Below are 22,103 nucleotides of genomic sequence, written 5' to 3' on the forward strand. Positions count from 1 at the left end.
GACAGAGGTACTTGTAGGACATGGCTGCTGTGATCACCAGACCTCACGCCACCGGACTTTTCCCTGTGGGTACTAGTTCACCCACCCAGACACAAACAACCTAGAAACAAAGAGGAATTAATGGATCACATTCAACATGCCACCAATCACATCAGGGCAATGCCAGGAATCTTTGAGAGAGTTCAGCAAAACACCGTTTGGTGTTACCAAGCATGTGTTGCGTCAGAGGGTTACGAGTTTGAGCAGCTGCCTTAAGTAAACAATGTTCTTCTTCTTCTTCTTCTTCTTCTGCTTCACTAGGACCCTTAAGGATCACGTATGGCTTGTTTTGCACATCATCTTTCTTCCCAATACCTCTTCACTCTCTCGCTTCTTCTGTTTCTTTCTTCTTCTATTACGACAACTTTGATTTTAGTGTCCGGCCACCTGCGACTATCTACCAACCCTTTATAGTTCTCCCTGTCCTGTACTATTGCCTGTAGATTCCTTTCTTTTATTCCCTACAGCCTTCCAGTCATCTCTGACTTCCTTCACCCAGTTGTTACCAGTATGAAATGTTGCAGTCCATATCCTCTTAGTCAACCTCGCCTCATCCATCCTCCAATAAGCCCAACAAATTGTAACCTCCTCTTTTGTATCTCGCTTGATATGGGTTCAATATTTTCATACAGTTCCTGTCCATGTTCTGTGTATCCAAGCCCCATGTTTTTGGTGCACCATATGTTTCTCAACATTTTTCGCTCTTCCTCCTCCAACTGTATACAAGCTCTCTTGCTGAGTGTGATCATTTCTGATGCACACAGAGGAGGATTTCTTACAGTTGCTGGTAATGTCGCAATCTGGCATTCCAAGACAGATTTTTTCTTGCCATATGCTGTTTTCACCGCAATCCGAAGCTTCTGCAAAAGCTGTGCCCTGTCTATGGCACTACTGTTGCTCTGTATGCCACCAGTTATCTTCTCCCCCAAATAATGAAAGCTGATGACTTTCTCAACCACTTGGCCATCTATCTTCCAGTCAGACTCAGTGCTCAATGTCGGTCTTATTATAAGCAGTCTTCAGGCTGACCTTTTCTGCTGTTTCGGCTAGATTTTTTAGTGCTGTCTTTGCCTCTTCTACCATCTCATTTAAGAGCCCCATGTCATCTGCGAATGTCAGGTAGTCCACTGTTGCATTATGTTTGACCTTGTATCATATCTGCACACCTTTGATCTTCATGTTACTATTTAGCTGTCTCCACTGTCTCACTATTTTGTCCAAAACCAGGTTAAATAAAATTGGTAGCAGTCCATCCCCTTGCCAGACTCCTGTTTTTATTTTGAAGCTGTCTGACAGTGTACTGTGATGCCCGATCCTGACAGTAGCGTCGCTTAATGTTTCCTTTATTATTGCATGTGATGTAGCATCCAGTCCTCTATCTTATAACACATCAAGCAGAGTACTTCTGTCAACTGAATCATAGGCCTTTGGAAGTCCACAAATGTCAGTGTTATCTTTTTTCCTTTCCTGTGTCTGTGTTCTGTTACCCTTTTTATTCCAACTAGCTGTTCCTCCCTTTTTTAAAGCCACAGTGGTACTCTCCTTTTGCCGGCCTCAGTTGCCAGTTGTTCTCCAACTCTGTTCAGCAAGATTCTTGATAAAACCTTGTACCCTATGTTTAAGAGAGAGATGCCCCTGTAGTTATCCCTCAAGACGTTCTCTGAAGCAGCTGAAGAAGTGCGCCGGGAAACCTGCCGTGCTCCGACAAGAACTAAACCAATCAAGTTGAATATTACCAGCATGGGGAGGGAAGCCATTTGAGACCTGAGACAGAGCCCTGAGATTGTTGTCTTACCAGCTGACAAAGGCAATGCTACAGTTGTCCTTTCCCATAAGTACTACATTGAGAAGATGCAGAGCCAGCTAAGTGACGAATCTTACAGGAAGATCAATGCTGACCCCACAAAGAAGGTGGAGAACAAGACTAGGGCTCTTCTCAAGGACGCGGATTGACCAGAGGGTGTCGCCAAGAAATTGACACCTCAAGGACCTGTACCACCAAGACTTTATGGACTTCCTAAAGTCCACAAAGAAGGGGTGCCGTTATGCCCAAATGTCAGCAACATTAGGGCACCTACATATTTGCTGGCCAAATACCTGGCAGAACTACTAAGCCCTTATCACGTTCGGAATTCTATGGATTTCGTAAAACGTCTCGAGAACTTCAAGCTGAAAGACTCAGATACCCTGGTAAGTTTTGACATTCTCTCTTCGAGAGTCAGTTGAGCTCATTGCATAGAAATTTGACGTGAAGACGACCGACCTTTTCAGGCACGTTCTGACCTCCACGTATTTTCTGTTTAATGGACAATACTATGAACAAACAGAAGGAGTCACAATGTGGAGCCCACTTTCACCTGTGGTCACGAGTTTCTAAAGGGAGTATATCGAGGAGGAAGCTTTGGTGTCATCCAAATGGAAACCTACTTGTTTTCTACGTTATATTGATGACACATTTGTGATATGGCCCCATGGAAGGGGCAAGCTCCTAGACTTCCTTACACACCTGAACTCCATACATCCGAACATCAAATTCACTATGGAGACCGAAGCAGAAGGAAGTTTACCATTCCTGGACGTCATTGTCAAAAGAAGAGCGGATAGCACCCTGAGCCATGGGGTATACAGGAAGAAAACACACACCGACCTGTATTTGCATGCAAATAGCTGCCACCACCCTTTGCAGAGGAATAGGGTATTAAAAACACTGGTGCACAGGGTGCGCACCATCTCGGACGCAGAGTGTCTGCCCCATAAGCTGGAACACCTCAAAACTGTATTCCAGAAAAACGGGTACTCGGAATGGCAGATCAGACGCACTCTCCGCCCCACCTCTACAGTACAGTGTGTGGAGATGGACGAAGTCACGGAGGAAGAGATAGCCATTGCCTATATACCGTATACTGTCACACTGTCGGGGAAAATAGGATGAATATTGAGGAAACACTGAGTAGGAACTGTCTTTTGCCCGCCCAATAAAACATGAGCAATATGGGAAAGTGTCAAAGACGATCTCGGTTTACGGAAGGCTGGCATATACCAGATTCCCTGTGAGTTTGGAAAGACTTACATCGGACAGACAGTGCGCACCATCGAAGATCATTGCCGATAACATCAGAGGCACACTCGACTTATGTACCCCAAAAAGTCGGCAGTTGCAGAGCACTGTTTGTCCGAAAATCACGAAATGGACTACCAACACACCAGGGTCTTTGCACAGACATCTAAATACTGGGACAGCGTCATTAGAGAAGCTATCGAAATTCGTACCAGGCACGGACTCATCAACAGAGATTGCGGCTATAACCTCAGCAAGGCATGGGAACCAGCACTCAGTCTAATTAAAAAGAGGCTCAGCAAAGAAAATGAATGAGCGATCAGGCCGGACGACGCAGTTACACCGACGCCACCACAGACGCCGACACCAGCCTCTCGACGATCGCCGACACGCAGCCGTGGGCACGAACCGCGGAAAGAGTGCCTCGCGGGGGAAGGGGATTTAGGACAGCCGCCCGCCCTCAGGAGCTCAGTTCATCAGCACATCTGATGATGGCGACATGTCTGATCGCTGAAATATTGTGCCCGTTGGACACTATATACCGGCAGTACACCCGTGGACTGTTCGAGCAAGAAATATGCTAGGAGAAGTTGATCTGATTCCATCCTGCTATTTTTCCTCACTTTCATGTTCATAATTTCTCTGTGATTCTTGTCACAGATTGCTACATGGTCTAGCTGTTTTTCCCCAATCCTTTCCAGGGCTGCCTTAGCTTTGTAATGGGTTATCATTATTCTCATCCTGTGTCTCCTACCTAGGTCCACTAATCTATCACCATTCTTGTTCTTTTGTGGGCTGGTTGATCTCCCACAGGGCCTCTATACTTCCTTTCCATGCCTATTTGCATGCTAAAATCTCCTAGCAAAATAGTGACACCTCTTTTGTGCACATCTGTCACTACCTTATCCAAAGTGGACCAAAAATGTTCAGTTCCTGCTTCGTCTTTTTTGTTCTTATAATATGTTGGTACATGTGCATTTACTATTGCATAGGTTTTGTTTCCTATTTTCATTGTCAGATACGACAGCCTCTCATTTATGCCCTTCCACACAGTGACACTATCCAGGTATCTACAATCTATTACAAAGGCTGTGCCAAACATAAAAGGTTGCTTTGGCCCTCCAACACCGGGTTTCCCTTTCAGAATTACATATCCCTCCGATTCCATCATGCTTTCGTCCCTGAATCTTGTTTCCTATAGTGCCAGTATGCCAATCACAATTTCTCTCATACTGTCAACAACTTGCTTTAGCTTTCCAACCTTCATCATTGTCTGTAAGTTTATGGTTCCCATTTTAAAAGTCTGTTTCGATCCGATTTTGTGTCCGTGATTTAGATCAGATTTGGAGGTACTGGTAGGTTCACAGTTTTGTTTTGCACATGATGCAGGCTCCCCATAATCCAACAGCCTGCTTGCATTGACCTCAGTCAATGAGGGATTAGCCCCCTGGGGTATATTTGTAATTATCACATGCTTCATGACTGCCTCACAAGCCGAAGTTTCAACTTTGGCTACTGCATTTTCAGTAGTGTGGTTACAACTGAGGTGGTTAGCCCCAGAGGATGTAGTCAAGCCACCCCCACTGGGATCAGACGTCTTTTGTGGCCGCTCCACTGGAGTACAGACGCCACTCTGTTGTGAGAAGGTTCATCCGGCTTGATGACTGTTGAGATTCACCACATCTCCTTTTGAAATGACTGGCTATCTTCGTCCACCCCTCAAGCCGTAGACCTTTTCCCACTACAATTTTGATTGAGAATGATAAGGAAAAAGGATAGGCGTAGGATAGGATAGGATAGGACACAGGATATCGCTAGGTCGTTGTAGAACACACTTTGTCTGGCTCCTCCCCTTTAGCCTGTCCAGCTTGGGTGAACCTTCTGGTAGCTAAGCCACCAACGGCATAGCCCTCCAGATCCAGAGATGCAAACAATGTCCTAGCTACAAAAAAGGCCCTTTTCAGGGTCGACACAATTTGTAAGACTTTCTGTATTTGAACTAACAGCTGTTGACGGGTTTGTTCCCAGTACGTTTTATCATGAAACTACAATGGATGTGTCAGGACCCCGACAGATACACTCCCAGGCCCCCAGAATGGAAGGCTGGCACACTACCACCGAGTGTGCGGCTGCCTTGGATACATTGTGATCTCCAGCAGGCAAAGCATTTGCAATCATGCGTTGTCCAGAGCATCCGGCAACAGGGCAATCCTGCGGCCAATCAGAGTGCATGGCACCAAGTTCCCGTAGTTTAAAAATTGTGCACTGTCGACCAACACAACATTAGTAATTTTGGTTCCTACTGGCATCAGCTATCTGTGGTTAAAATTTCGCGACGCAGCTTTTCTCCACCCTTCATAATACTGTTGCTAATGCATTTCAGATTTCCAGAACTTAAACAACTAGGTTACAAATTTGAAGACTGTAAGCTTTATCAGTAGGCTACTTCTTATGTTCATGAAGCTGCTACCTGCCTTATGAGATACACAGACAATTTCAGTATTAATTATTTACACAGAAACTACAGATATCAATGTCGAAACAAATGAATAATTGAAAAATTTGACTACAAATATATATTACAGTATACTCATCTTCATCTTCAAATGTAGTGTACATGTTCACTTTCATTTACACAGTCACACAAAATATCACAACACATGATTATAAAAAACATGAGACATCACATTTTTCGAACTGGTAGTGACAAGTCTGCACTTTTCAGCTTTTAAGGATACAAAATCAGGTATTATTCGATGAAAGGTACTTCCTTGATAACCAAAACCTTTTTCATGTGTACAAAGACATCTAAAATTTTCTGCAGTTTTGGGAACTATGTCACTTCTGAGCATCATTATTATACGACCAACATCAACTTTTCCTATTTTGATATCAAAATATACTTGTGGATTTTTCTTAACTTTCTTTGTTTCAGGTTCATCCTCCTACAAAAGAAAACAAGCTGTGGCAGAAAAAAATACCACACCAGACACATGTGTTGATAACAAACTGTTATACATTCTTACAGTTGTTTCTCCATTAGCAGATCTCTTGGTTGCATTATCAGCTTTCTTTAATGTTGCACCAGCATGTTCTTGAAGCCAAGAATCATCTGCCCAAACGGGTTTTGATGAACCTTCTTTAATCTTCTGAGGTTTTGCCAAATTTACTCTAATGGTTCTTCCAAAAAGTTCTGAATCATTCTGAAACACAATATATGCTCTATTATTATCTATCCAATGACATTATATTGTCAAAAATTCATTGTTTTCAATGATACATGCTTTGAGTTTATTAACATTAATGAAATTCACATTTTTGTCTCTAATACCTCACCTGTTTTTTAAATTTGGAATTCTGAACTTTTACTTTAAAAGTTAATACTGCAACATTAGAGATCACAAGAATAAATTTCAGCCACTTGTAGTTTCCTGCTGTTTCTTTTGCTAAAATATACTTTACATGTGAAACATAGCAACCCAGGTATTTTCGTTCTATTATGGTTAAATGCAATGCTAAAGTACAGGATATACGCACTTTAATGTTTCAAGATGGAAAGTCACAGTGATCTGCATCATCTGATGAAACCATTTTGTGTGTAATGACAAAAGTAGTCTGGTAATTAATTTACATGAACAAAACATGTTAATGCAAGGAGTCACACAGGAAGCTAATTCTGCATTTGTCTTCACCAGAGCAACAGAACGCAGAGTATGAGAAAGAGGTAAAGCCATGAAACCAGTGCGTGATTGGAAGGTGGCCATATGAAGGGCCTGTAAGAGCTTCAAGAACATTCTAGAACATTCTGCGTAAGTGGCCTTCCTGTCTACCTAAATTTAAAAGATGCAGTAGGCCTGAGAAGACACTCCTCAGACATGTGAATGGACTCATCCATCTGACTCCGGTAGGAATAGAGGAAGCATTACTGCAGTAGAAAATTATTATTTTTTCAGCAATTAAATTGAGAGCAGATAATGTGATAATCCTTTACGGAAGGTCGAAATCTGAGAAAGATTTTAAAAACATCTGAAGTGGTATCAGACACGATAATGAGAAAGTATGAGAAACATAGCACATGGATGGCTTGAATGTGATGGAGAGATGATGGGGATACTCTCAGGCAGAGACTCGGCAGTGGGCGATCAGTGAAAATAGACATTTCAGGAACTTTCCAAGGGATTGCACAGATTACGCAATAGTTGTTTAGAGTGCATATCCTACAAATGCCAAAGTAAAAGACCAAACAGCTGTTAACTTTTTGATTCAGTTCATGTGCCAAGGTTTGTTTAACATGTTTCTTAAATATGCGAATGGTATGGTTTGGAAAGGAACAGTGCACTGAAGACTCCATGTCCCTCCTGACCAAGTAAGTATGCTTACACCATGCACTTTCCTTTGTGTTATTTCCTTTCTCTGTGGCTATGTTTCTATACTTGATGACCCACTGATAGTAGTATAGTGCATTAGTGAATGCATAATATATTTTTATTATGCTGTCAAAATGTGGAATGACACACACAGTCGTATGTACAGTATTGTTATTACTTTATTTCATGACCCACATGGAAGAGAAAGTAATTTTACGGTGTGTTACTGATAAGGGTATGATTAAGCTCACATTCACTGGAAAGACAAAGTTTCCTTGAGTTCCATAACTTTATGCTGAATGTGCAAGGAAGATGTATCCTGAGTTAATGGTTGTCTGTGACGGCCAGACACAGATTACAACAATGTGTAAATATCACATGTTAGGTAAGGCTTTCAGGAATTAACTCAGCTCCATAATAAATTGTCAACTGCAACATTTGCTTCTGTCCTTGCTTGTACGTTTAAAAATCCCCTTCGTAGTAAAAATTCAATTAAGCATTTTCACATATGGCAACTGTGTAAGGCTGAGACACAGGATATCTGGGAACATTCCTGTAATAATGTATGGTTAAAGAATGGCAAACAGCAGAAAGCTGGCAATCAAATGTAAAGTTAAGGCGAGTCACTACACAATCTAAGTTCATACTTAAACCTAACATTAAGCACCACCAAGACAAGCAGGCAAGCAATAACCAAAAATTAACGTCAGAATGAAGCTCCCTGATAAGTTCCCCATGGGAATTTCATTACCTGCAACTGCAGTCGATATGGAACCAATGTTTCAACTTCTGTTTCAAAAAATGCTTACGCTCAGTCACACAAATGGACAATAAATAATTGAAACACAGAAACTGAGGTTAATTCAAATTCTGTGAAACCATAAGCATTATAATGTCAAGATAACTATTTTCTTTTCTTTTTCTTGCAAAAGGATTCAACATTTACTCTCACAAAAAGCTTGGTACCAGCACTTGAAATTAATGCGGTATTATAAACTTGGAAACTGATATCATATGCTGAGGCAATAAAGTTAGGAGTATAAATGTTGTTACAACCCAAGTTCAAGCACAACTCTAGCATCAGCAGACACAGGTAAACTCTGAAGAGCAATATCCACACAGTCTTGAAAATAGTACAGTCCATTATGAACAATGAAATCACCATTATAAGATGCAAGCATACATAAACACTGAAGTAGTTTACAGCATGATGTGGCCTGATTAGCGGCGGCTTCAGTCCTGGAAGGTAGATGAAACAGTCTGGTAACCTCACAGTCTGTTGTGGAAGCTTACTGTTCTACTTCCGAAATCTCAAATGTTTTGGTGCTTTGAAGCACGGGAGTTATCTGACTTGCATAAGAGTATGAGCAAGCATCTTCATCCACTGACAAATGGATCGCATCACCTCTAATGAGACTTCACGGTAGGATTTGTTACACATGTACTTGAAACTAAATTTACAACTAAGTCCTTACAAAACTTGCAACCCATTCTGCTTTATTTGTTCTTATGCTGAAGGAACTCCAGCCTAGCAGCTACCACATACATCTTTTATGTAAAATGGCCTCTGTATGGTCTTCCCAATGGAAGAATGAATGGTTCTGTTAATAACTCTAATTTCTGTACTAAATGGAACAAATGAAAATTTATTGACAGCAAACATGCACACTGTTGCTGTGGGTCACTGATCTGACCTGTCTGGAAATGAAGTATCAATCATATTGTGATTGAGTTCCAGAAGCTTACAAGGGAACCTCCCCATCGCACCCCCCTCAGATTTAGTTATAAGTTGGCACAGTGGATAGGCCTTGAAAACCTGAACACAGATCAATTGAGAAAACAGGAAGAAGTTGTGTGGAACTGTGAAAAAGTAAGCAAAATATACAAACTGAGTAGTTCATGGGAAGATAGGCGACATCAAGGACTCTAAGAACACAGGAGCGCCGTGGTCTCGTGGTAACGTGAGCAGCTGCGGAACGAGAGGTCATTGGTTCAAATCCTCCATCGAGTGAAAAGTTTAATTTTTTTATTTTCAGTTTATGTGACAAACTCTTACGTTTTCATCACTTTTTTGGGAGTGATTATCAGATCCACAAGAAAACCTAAATCAGGCAAGGTAGAAGAATCTTTTTACCCATTTGCCAAGTGTACAAGTTAGGTGGGTCGACAACATATTCCTGTCATGTGACGCACATGCCGTTACCAGTGTCGTATAGTATATATCAGATGTGTTTTCCTGTGGAGGAATCGGTTGACCTATGACCTTACGATCAAATGTTTTCGCTTCCCATTGGAGAGGCACGTCCTTTCGTCTACTAATCGCACGGTTTTGCGATGCGGTCGCAAGACACAGACACTAAACTTATTACAGTGAACAGAGACGTCAATGAACGAACGGACAGATAATAACGATGTAAAAATAAAGAAAGTAAAATTCTCACTGGAGGGAAGACTTGAACCAAGGACCTTTCGTTCTGCAGCTGCTCACGCTACCACGAGACCACGGCGCTCCTGAGCTCACATTGTCCATGATGTTGCCTATGTGGCCCATGGACTACTCAGTTTGTATATTTTGCTTATTTTTTCACAGTTCCACGCAACTTCTTCCTGTTTTCTCAATTGATCTGTGTTCAGTTTATCAAGGCCTATCCACTGTGCCAACTTATAACTAAATCTGAGGGGGGTGCGATGGGGAGGTTCCCTTGTTAGTACTAATGCTGACAGCTGCCGTTGATGGTGTCACTGCTGGTGCTACTGTTGCTGCTGTTGTACAGCAATTGCTGAATGTCTTCCATGCATCCCAAGTGAATGTTCACTTAATACGATTCCAGTGCTATCTCACATGTCTTAGCACAGTACGTAGTTCAAAATACAAGTGCAGATGTTCAATCTCACAAATATCTCAACGTCATGTTTGTAGACAGCTCTCAGCATTTATTTCCAAATGCAACACAACAAAACCACATAAAATAACATCCTGGAAATGGATATGGTAATCAAGTGTTAAGGCAGAAAAATCATGAGAAGAAACCCTATCACAATCCAAGCCTTAGCACAAGCCTAATGTTAGAAGATACAGACAAAGTATAAAGAGCAAACCAGGTCTAGAGAATAGCACAATCCACTACAACTGACACATTGAAATCAGTGTTGTACAATGTGGGCACAGGTAAAGACAGAAATGGCTTTTATCAGGTGGTGGGCAGCCTATGGGCAGCCTATTATCGGGCCATGCAGCTGGCTCACTATGTACGAAGCTACAGCTCGCATACCTGAGAGTTAGCAGTGGCAGTGTACTGGTTGGAGGTCCTAGCAGTCACACACAATGATAGTATATTTTTACATACTGTTGTCTGGTGGGACTACTAAACTATTGATGATCTCTCGATACATTTGCCAGCTTCCGATCAATTAACTGAGATGCAGCAATGCAGGTTAGCTAAACATTACCACCAGACATCAAGATACTTTCATTCTATAATTCTGTCCACAGCCTGCAATTTACAGAGCAGTGTCACATCCCAGCACTGGTCCTATCACCAACTTTGGATGAGCTGTTGCTTCATAGGAAATGAATAAGGGTACAAACCTTTAATGATATGACTGAAGGAAACTTCAGTTTCTAATAATTTAGTCTTACTTGGAGAGGCACCTTCCAGTGGCTGTATATCTTTACATCAACAATTTCACCCTACCTTACTATGTGGTAGGCCTTTCCACCAACTACCAGTTCCTGAATTCTACCTTTCACTATCAGAGACAAGTGCTCTGCTTGCAACCTGTACCAACTATGCACAATAAATCACACTAACCACAACAGGAGACAAGTCGGAGACAGCACTCAATCCTGTATATATTCTGAAATACAGAAAACACTAATTATAACTCCCTGCGACTTATGCAATTAGACACCTTATTCTGACTGGGAGACAAGTGCAAGAGAGCTACACAAAGAAAATATAAACTACTACTTGTTGCTATTAGCAGTGACTTATTCTTTAGTAACATAGAAAACTGAAGATAGTAACTATTGCTGGATACTTATTGAAAATTCAGTGGCATTCCCCCTTGAATGGGTCCAATCTTCTCATAGTTTTCATTGCAGCAGCACTGAAGTGTCATTCTAGTGACTATGAGACTAGGCTGTGGTAGTAGTACTTCTTCTTCTTCTTCTTCTTCTTCTTCTTCTTCCTGGTACTGGTCCCGACTGCGACTGGCCTGACCACGACTAACTTGGTCCTGTGCACTATGTGCTTATACAGGGTGAAATAAAAATGATGCACTTGGCAGTTGGCATACAATTCCTTACCCCAATTCATAACAAAGAGTACACCTAGAAAAACCTAGTCCTGTCAATAGGTTTAACAGAAATGCAATTTAGGAAAAAGAGACTCTGCCAATACTGCAACTGTGTGCAGCTTGGCCAACAACAAGTAACATGAACTCTGCACCTGGAGCTGTCCCATTAGCTCACTGAGATGAGGTAATGCCACAGGAAACATATGCAGACTCCCAGGTGTTCCAGTCTTAGTCACACCATTTGTTTCTTTTTTTCCCAGTTAAAGCATCAAATTATATCCAATTTACACCTCCAAAATGCAGTTTCTTGTATATTTATTTCTGTTCCTGTTACCTTTATTTAAACATGAAGACACAACATGAACTTCTTACAGATGTAAATGACCACTTGGTTTCCTCGTTTATACGAATAAAGGCAATACAAAATAATCGTGGATACAGTACCAATGAGGTACAAGAAAGACAATAGCTGTGTTACACTAGATTTCACATTATGATATGCACAATAATTACGTTCTGTACTTTTGATGTCCAGGCTTATCTTTGCAAAGCTAATACGTACAGGTAAGAGCAACATTCACATTAGAGAAAATGTCCAAAGTTATCACCATGCATTTGCAAACACTTTGCAACTTGCTGGATCCTCCCCCCCCCCCCCCCCCCACCCATACACTGCCATCCCTTCCCCTTCCCTGTGCCCTCCAGATTGCTGCTTCCATCCCACGTGATACTTGATTCTGGCCCCGAGATGCTGGAGTTGGTGGTCATGTGTGCATGAGGTGTGCTTGCTTGTGTGAATGAATGGTATGTGTTTCTCTTTTTCTGACGAAGGCTGTAGCCAAATGCTTACATGCAAGTGTCTTAATTCTGCCTGTCTGCAACTTAACATGTCATCATTATGGTAAGTAGCAATATATCTTTTCCTACATTGTTGATGTCGCTAGATAAACCGGATCAGGATTCACAGGCTGACATCCAAGTGCAGCATTTTTTCCTTCGCCCTGTATGCTGATTGTTCAGGGTCTTTGGGATGAGTTTCTCTAGCAGTGTTGCTGATGCTACCAAAGGTCTTCCTCGTTTCTGGAAACTTTCGACCTCAGTTGAAATGATTCTCACATACACCACCCTTTTTCCCATTTCCATATTCACCTCAGGTGTATGATCACTGTTATACATGAAGAGCCAAAGAAACTGGTACACATGCCTAATATCATGTAAGGCCCCCTTGAGAATGCAGAAATGCCACAATACGACATGGCATGCACTCAACTAATGTCTGAAGTAATACTGGAGGGAATTGGACCATGAATCCTGCAGGGCTGTCCATAAATCCATTAGCGTATGAGGAGGTGGAGATCTCTTCTGAGCAGCACATAGCAAGGCTTCCCAGATAAGCTCAATAATGTTCATTTCTGGGGAGTCTGGTGGCCCCATATCACACCAATTGCTCACGTATCACACCATTACAGAGCCTCCACCAGCTTCAACATTCCCCTGCTGACATGCACGGGTCATGGATTCATGAGATTGTCTTCATACCCATACAAGCCCATCTGTTCAATACAATTTGAAACGAGACTTGTCCGACCAGGCAACATGTTTCCCGTCATCAATTGTCCAATGTCAGTGTTGCAGGGTCCAGGAGACATATTCTGTATCTTTCCGCCATTTTACCAATTGGTTCGGTACACAAGTGCACGAACGATCTCGTTTTCGAAGGAGAGGCCCAACATTATTCTGTAAGCATTTCAGACGTGATGCCGAATGGTCCTAGCAAACCGAAATGCTGTTGTCTGTTCTCCTTGCACCAACCAATCAAAAGCAATCTGCCTCGGATTCACACAGGCGCACTGCAGCGCCACGAACCCAAAGCCGCTAGTAGCCAACAAAGGCACGCAATTCTTCACAGCACCAAAAAATGTGGTTAGAGTACGTAATACTGTTCAAATTTTGCTGACCATGTGCTTCCATGAATGCATGATAATGATAGAATATTGACTGTGGTGTGGAAACTGTCATCAATGTCACACTATGTCATTTTATCCTCATTCACATCAACGTCTTGTTTTGAATTTTGCGTTTCGGAATATGAGTTAGGAATGGAGTGTAGTACCACAGTGTACAAATACAGGTATGGAAATACCGAAAAAATTTATCATTTTTTTCTGTTTTCTGTCATTCCTTAGTTGCTTCAAAATTCTTGGAGGTATGTTCCGTTAACGCACGTTTATGCAACTAATTGAAGGCAGTTTGTTTATTGCCATACACGTTTCGCTTCTTTTATTCGAGAAGATGCTTCGCAAATAAAAGAAGCGAAATGCATATGGCAATAAACAAACTGCCTTCAATTAGTTGCATAGACGGAACACATCTCCACGAACCTGAAAAATTGTTTAAGAGAGTGTCAAAGAATAAGAATGTGCATAGAATGTGGTTGTAACTCGCTCCTAGAGATCCAAATGATGATGTAGCCTACTTCCCTATATGATACATCAACAATTTGGTTCATAAAAACAAAATTAAAAACGCCTTTTCGAGGGCGTGTGGCGAGTGCAACTATAGAATTTCGTTCTAGTTTAATAACACGCATCTGATGAATCAAAATGTTTCTCTTATGGTGGTAGGGTCTAAAAATATTGTGGCAGGAATTTTTCATCTCTGTCTACCGTTGTTAAGGATTTGATCACAGATAAATACTTCTGACAAGCTAAAGTATAAAGACGATTGCTGCTAGTTTCATTCACAGTAATTTAAGTTATGCTCTTAGATTCCTGTCTGACCACACACTCGGAAATTGCTACGTATTCATAAAATAATGGTGAATTATTTCTGACACGAAAAAGTATAATGTCACTGTCAGTTCTTTCACACACAGCAATGTCATCTTTAATTTCTTGAACAAATGGAAGTCACGAAATTGAAGATACTGAGAAAGCACACTCTTACATATAAATAAAAATGAATATATCAGAAAAATTCTTAACGTTGATGATTAATGAAGTCTAAGAACGTGTTACAAACACGAAGAGGGGAAAAAATTTCAGTATCCAGAGGTATATGAACCTACGACCTTTGGCATGGCAATTTGTTGCCTTAACCACTATGCTACCAGCCCTCGCTTACATGTAGTGCTTTAACACACAATTCCATTCAAGAGAAACGCAGGCTGACTTCGTTGCCGAATGACGCGCGCTAAAGCCATAAGTGCATGAAATTTTGGAAGGTTTCGTCTGTCAGGCTTCACAAAATTCCTTTACATTGTTACTTCAAAGTTTTAAACGTGTTTCAATAATTAATAAGTAAACCATTTGCGGGAAAATGTACACGAAGTCACTAGTAATTTCAGCTAACATTTGTGTGATACATGTAAGCAGAAATTTAATGATTTTTGTCAAACTCTTAATTACGTAAAAATAACAGGTATTTTGTGAGAATACTAACAAACTGTTTTTCTTATGTCATAATCATTCACAGTATCAATACAAACCATATTTCTAACAAAGGAAAATAGTCTATTATGAACTCACTTTCCACCCGGACACGTCCTGGTGATTCTTCGGTAACATAATCACTAAATCCGACACTCAATATTTTTAAAATGACAAATTCTAGGTGTAAATAAGTCACACTGAATCGAATGAAAGGGCCATACTGAAATCCAAAACCTCTCGGTACAGTTGTCAAAAAATTGGCTGGTGGACCAATCGATAACAGGTCTCAGAAGCTTACAGAATAGTAACTTCGGATAAAGAACCGGAAATGACATCACTACCGAGGCTAACCTACTGCACCGATCGGTATGAACAATACAGAATAGGGCCCCAGGTGAGGCATAAAGCTTCGTGTCGTGCAGTCATCAAGGGTACATGAGTGGGCCTTCAGCTCCGAAAGCCCATACCAATGATGTTTTGTTGAATGGTTTCACGCTGACACTTGTTGATGGCCCAGCATTGAGAACTGTAGCAATTTGTGAAGGATTGCACTTCTGTCACAATGAACAATTCTCTTAAGTCCGGCCACAGCATTGTTGGAGAGTTTATGTTTTACTGGATTCCTGATACAATATGCTCATGGAATGATCACATGGGAAAATCCTCAGATCACTGCTACCTTGGAGATGCTGTGTCCCATCACTTGTGCGCCAACTATAACACTACGTTCAAACTCACTTAGATCTCGATAACCTGCCACTGTAGCAGCAGTAACTGATCTAACAATTGCGCCAGACACTTCTTGTCTTATATAGGCATTGCCAACTGCAGCGTCATATTCTGCCTGTTTACATGTCTCTGTATTTGAATACAAAAGATTATACTAGTTTCTTTGGTGCTTCAGTGTAGCTACTGAATACAGACATGTTATTGGCCAGCAGTGACTTATTTTTAAGGGCCTTTAGGAATGCATCCATTGCTCCCGCTTTTCATTTCCATTCAGAGTTAAAGTAACCTACCATGTTATCAATAGCAGCTGCTGCATCTTCGGCTGCCTCAAATTCAACAAATGCAAAACCTCTATGTTTTTCAGTTTCATAATCAAGAGGTATCTGAATGTCAACTATATCACCAAATGGAATGAATGCTGCATGCAGAACTTTCTCGTCAACTTCTTCTGCCAAACCACCTATAAAAGCAAATACATAAATCATAAATTAATGACATTATACTAGAATGAGACAAAATTTTTTGGAGAAGAATTAAAATTCTTGTTCATAGACATAATCTAGTGTATGTATGTCACCAATACGTGTCTCACATCACAATTATCATTGACATGTAGAATCCACAATCAATTATCAGTTACAAGACCACAGTTATCAACAAGAACTGTTTACAATGAAAATACATTTATTGAGTACAGACAAAGTACATACAGATGTGGTACATTCCAGTATTTCAAAAATAAGCAAATCCCAAAGCCAACCACAAATTACAAAACTTAAATGATAAATAATTGCAGGAGGACGGAATCAAAATAGCGACCTACTCATTGCCAGTCGACAGCTATGTAACCACTACTCCACAGCAGAAGGTATACATCAATTGGCATTGCTTCACTTCCTCTCATTACAGCAGCTTGGTGTTTTGACATGGACAACAGCTTCCTGGCTTTCATATGACAATGATGGTGGATCCCCATGTTCCAATTGTGTTATCATATCCTCACGGTCACTGCAACATTCAAATGGAATTGCCTCCACTGAACCATCATGATCATTGGGCAGGCTTCATGATGTTTTGCAAACCTTTATTGTCAGTCTGGGCCTCAAGGGTTTGATAGAGCTTCATGCAAAGGGACTGGACAACATCTCTTGCCTCCTATACTCAAGTGGCACTTTAATAACTTTTCTGATAGCCTGATCATCTGCACAGGTGTAAAAATCCACACTAGTTCATCTGGGTTGTAGCTTAAAGATTCATTATGGGCGTTATAACATCCACAATCCTTAGCTTGTGCATCCAAGGCCCACATGCATGCCAACTGTCTTGCATCTTCATTTGGGTTGTTAAGTTGTTTAATCCAATAATATTCAACAGTACTGGGTTGAAACACAAACAAAGTATCCATTTTTGTTTCAGCTCTCAACCATGTATCTAGAAAAAAACGCATGAAACTGCAGTGTTTTATTTTCTTGTGTTGCATGTGAATGTCATGACAAGCAGTACTGTATCCTAGTCTCTCTGCTTGATGTACACATACACTGAGAGCATATCTGTCATTTCATTAAATTATTTGGTGATGCCTTCATCTGCAGATGGCAAGCAGTTATCATCCTGTGCACAATTTGCAACTTTTAATTACTTCTGTCACTAGCGTTGACTAAAATACTTTCCCATAGTCATAACTCACTACACCTGGAGTTACATGCTTCAAAATTATGTCTTCTGGAGTAAACGTGGTGATTTCTGCAACTTCAGCAATCGGTACAGCAATAATGACAGCATAGCAAATGACTCTGAGCACTATGGGACTTAACATCTGAGGTCATCAGTCCCCTAGAACTTAGAACTACTTAAACCTAACTAACCTAAGGACATTACACACATCCATGCCCAAGGCAGGATTCGAACCTGTGACCATAGCAGTCGCGATGTTCCAGACTGAAGCATCTAGAACCGCTCGGCCACACCGGCCAGCTGACAGCATAGCATGTTAGATACTCAGTCCAAAATATTATCCATTTATTCCTTTTTACTGAACTGCAAAATCTCCGCAAGAGGTCAATTTCAATCTGATGAAGTTAGTGGAGGACAAATTAGTACCAGATGTTCTGGAGTAAGTGAGGCACATGCTCCCATTGTTGGCATTCTCTATAATGTCCTACAAAATATCTGAAAGATAAGCACAAACATGGCCAGTGATACCTGTTTCTGATTTTATCAAGGGTCTTTTTAAATCCCAGATACCCTGATGTTAAAATGCAATGAAAACACGTAAGTGAAAATACATTAGTTTGACTAGCTGTAGAAGAGTTACGAGACAAACAACAATTTACTTCCCATTGGCTCAATATTTCTTGTGGCCTATCTGTTAAGTCTGAATTCTCAATGGAAATGTTTTTCCTTCTTTTAGTCTTCCATGCTCTTCTGCGATGTTGGACCTTTCCTTTGTTCAACTACCAATGCTCATTTGTGCAGCAATGTCTGGCATACTGCCAGATCTGCAATAATATTCTTCCAATCGATTCTATCAATGGTAGTCTGTAATTTGTGTTTGTGTTCAGTTTTGTAAACTACTTTGATGCCATATTCCTGAACTTTTGGTGCCCAGTTTGCCAAGGGTCCTGAGAGATCCTTTGGGCTTGTCAGCCAGCATAAAAAATGTTTGTCAGTCACAACAGCCATATAAGTAGAGTCAGAACTTGGAACATACTCTGGAGGCATAAGCAATCACTTTTTAAGTGCCCTCCTAGATTTACATTAGAACTGCACCCCTCCAGTAATAATTACTATCAGATTATAGTTCTGTCTCAGGATTCTCATCGAAAATGCTAGGACTAATGAAGATGTCAGTGCCGCTTTATGATCACAAAAAGATGTTCCCTGATCATGGGCCCAAGAACATTTGGCATCTCCCTGAAAAGACCTTACAGTAGCTGTGCCTTGGAACTGAAAACTATTATGAAGCATCTGTAGCAGGAGCAGATTCCTGGGAAGCCTCTCACATCACATATGTGATGAAACATTGGAAAATCTGTTATGGCTCTTACCTTTTCAGAATCAGGTCAGACTATGCTTTCACTAACAACTGCAGGTGCCCGAAGATTTTTATTTCTTGGCTGATGAAGATGCATTTCTCAAATCCAGTCATAGATCTGCACCATGGAAACACTTTAGCACAGTTGACCAGTGGTTACAATTTTAATAAAAAGTCTTCAATAAAACAACAGTGTCATCCATCCAGATAATAAAGACATATAATCCATTCAAGATGTCAAATCACGTTTTCCATGATGCTTTCACAGGTAGCTGAAGTTTTGTGCAGGCCAAGCATCATAACTTTGCACTCAAAGAGGCCATCAGGTGTTACAGAAGCAGCCTTTTTCATGTCAACCCCATCAAAATTGATCATTCCGTAGCTAGTCTGAATATCCATACTGGAGAAGTAATTTTCTATACCTTCATACATTCCAAGGTGTCATCCATTTGTCACAATGGATACATATCATATTTTTGATTTTGTTCAGCAATTGGAAATCAACAAAGAAATGCTATGAGCCATCTCTCTTCTTCGCAGGCAACATTGGGGAGGACCATGAACTTTCTGATGGCTGTATAATGTTGTCTAACATCTTTTCCATTTCAATCTAAATTATCCATTGTTTAGATGGAGACTGTGGGAATGACTGTGGCATGCTGGTCAGTGAACTAGACTTGGATACAGCAATGGGCTTCATTCTGCTGGAGTAATTGTCTACTATTGCTTGACATGAACAGACTGGCCCTGCTGCCTGATGTTTAGTACTGTAATAGTCATCAAACGATCTTCATCCTTCTCTTCATTAGTGTAGAATGTGCCAATGGCCTTACCGCAGGGGTAACACTGGTTCCAGTCAGATCACGGGAGTTAAATGCTGTCGGGCTGGGCTAGCACTTGGATGGGTAACCATCCAGTCTGCTGAGCGCTACTGATAAATGGGCTACGCTCAGCCCTTGTGGAGGCAAACTGATGAGCTACTTCATTAAGAAGTAGCAGCTCTGGTCTCATAAACTGGCATATGGCCAGGAGAGTGGTGTGCTGACCACATGCCCCTCCCTATCCACATACAGTGACACCTGTGGCTGAGGATGACATGGCAGGCAGTCAGTACCAATGGGCCTTTGCGGCATTTATGATGGAAATATACCAGCATGTTGTTCAACATTCTCCAAATGTCTATTATTCTACATGACACCCATGGAACTTGCAAGGCAACAAGTTGTATATGTGTTTCTGAGAACCTTGGATGTCATCTGACAGTTATGGTATTATTCCAGGGTTCCTGACTAAATATTGCTCAATGCCAGTTCATCTTGAAGAGATTGGTATGAATGATCAACAGACTTCATCCTGGTGGGGTTCGACAGTTAAATAGTGTCCCTTATCAAAGGTAATAATACCCAGATAGTATTAGGACCAGAAAGTTCATTGATACTGGAAGTAAGCAATAATGAAATCCTAAATGAAGACTGGAATACACAGGGTGAATCAGGAGGAAAGGTACATGCTTTGAGGGATGATAGTATTAGTGATTCTGAACAAAAAACATAAAATGAATGTATGTCCTGTTCCTAATGTTTTCCAAGGTCACTAATGAAAGCAATGGGGAACAGGACAGATGCATGTGATAGTATATGAAACATTGTGATCTACTGTTTTGTTTGACTGTGTACATCCCCACAAAAGACATCCAAATGTGTATCGTCAACTGTAATTTCTAAGAACTTTTAGCATATTGCAGCCCCGTCAGCAACTGTATTAGACTAATATGTTGATGAATCAGCCTCAGTTGCGCAAATTTTCTGGTCTTTAACAGGTTTTGGCTAAATTAATCTAGCCTTCTTCAGAAGCATAAAATTACTATAACATGCCAGAGTAAGCCACAGTCAACATTAAAATTAAAACCTATTGTACCGTGGTACCATGACGAATTAAAACTACTTAACTGAAGTCCAGCCCCGGCATCTCTTCACCACGTGGTCGGTCGGCAGCGGCAAATATGTTGGCCAACGTATTTGTCCCAGATGATTGGGGGGACAATGCTCCCGAGGTAGGTGGTGTGGGAGCAACAGGGAGGGAAGTGTCCCCCACCATTAAGGGGACAGGTATTGTCTTCTGGCTCTGAGAGCCAACTGGAACTCGTGGAACTGTTCTCGTAGTGGCAGCATAACAGGAGGTCATAGCCTCAGGATGTAAGCACTCAAATTTCCTCTTGGCCTCAGTATAGGTCAGTCAGTCCAGGGTCTCATATGCCATGATTTTCCTTTCTCACTGTAAAATCCTGCAGTCTGTTGCACTCCACAGTTGACACAGATGGGAGGCCGGGCACATGGAGTATTGGGATGGGATGGATGTCCACAATCTCGACATGCGATGTGTTTTTTTTAAAAACCGAAAATGGAAACCAGCAGCAATGGGAATGAAAGTCATAAAATTGGAGAAACTAAAAGCAGAAGGAAGGCTTTAAAATCCACTACAGAAAGGGTTTGGTTGTCCCCAAAAAAAGCTTCAAATGACTGACGTCATTTCACTGGCACTAATAAACTAGAGAACGCAATCAGCTGAGCGCGTTTCATCTGCTAAAATCGACGATAGATCAGGCGACAGCTGTAGACGGGAGCGTAACGGATTAAAATAGGGGCACTCAATTAAAAGGTGTCTTACCGTCCACAGCTGAGAGCAGTGGGTACATAGTGGGGGAGGATCACCGCTTAAAAGATGTCGATGGCTAAAAAGACAGTGCCCTATCCGGAGTCTAGTTAAAATTACCTCCTCCCGACAACGCGTTCGGGAGGAAGAGGTCCAAGCACAAGGAAGAGCTTTCACGTCCCGCAATTTATTATGGGGAAGTGTTGACCAATGTGCGTGCCATAAAAAAACAACACGACGACATAAAATGCTCCGTAGATCGGCGAAGGGAAGCAATTGAATAGCTGGCCGAAGAAGAGAGACTGCAGCCTCGGCTGCTATATTGGCCGCCTCATTTCCACCGATACCAACGTGTCCCGGGAGCCAGAGGAACGCCACCGAGATGCCCCCCAGGTGGAGCAAGCGCAGACAGTCCTGAATCCGGTAGACCAGAGGGTGCACAGGGTAAAGAGCTTGGAGACTGAGGAGAGAGCTGAGAGAATCTGAGCAGATAA

General features: G+C 41.4%; 1 protein-coding gene across 2 annotated transcripts in view; it reads right to left on the reverse strand.

Annotated features, from left to right (window-relative positions):
• LOC126251673 (peptidyl-prolyl cis-trans isomerase E) overlaps positions 1 to 22,103 on the reverse strand; it is a 78,368-nt gene that overhangs the window by 12,930 nt on the left and 43,335 nt on the right. For both annotated transcript variants that reach the window (XM_049952252.1, XM_049952251.1), the window contains exons 2-4: positions 16,214 to 16,383; positions 6,124 to 6,300; positions 5,836 to 6,042 (exon numbers count right to left, since the gene is read on the reverse strand). In XM_049952252.1, the coding sequence (XP_049808209.1) occupies positions 5,836 to 6,042; positions 6,124 to 6,300; positions 16,214 to 16,383 (554 nt within the window). The remainder of the gene's footprint in view (positions 1 to 5,835; positions 6,043 to 6,123; positions 6,301 to 16,213; positions 16,384 to 22,103) is intronic.

This window comes from Schistocerca nitens, chromosome 4 (genome assembly GCF_023898315.1).
Source record: "Schistocerca nitens isolate TAMUIC-IGC-003100 chromosome 4, iqSchNite1.1, whole genome shotgun sequence".
Classification (NCBI taxonomy): Eukaryota; Metazoa; Arthropoda; class Insecta; order Orthoptera; family Acrididae; genus Schistocerca; species Schistocerca nitens.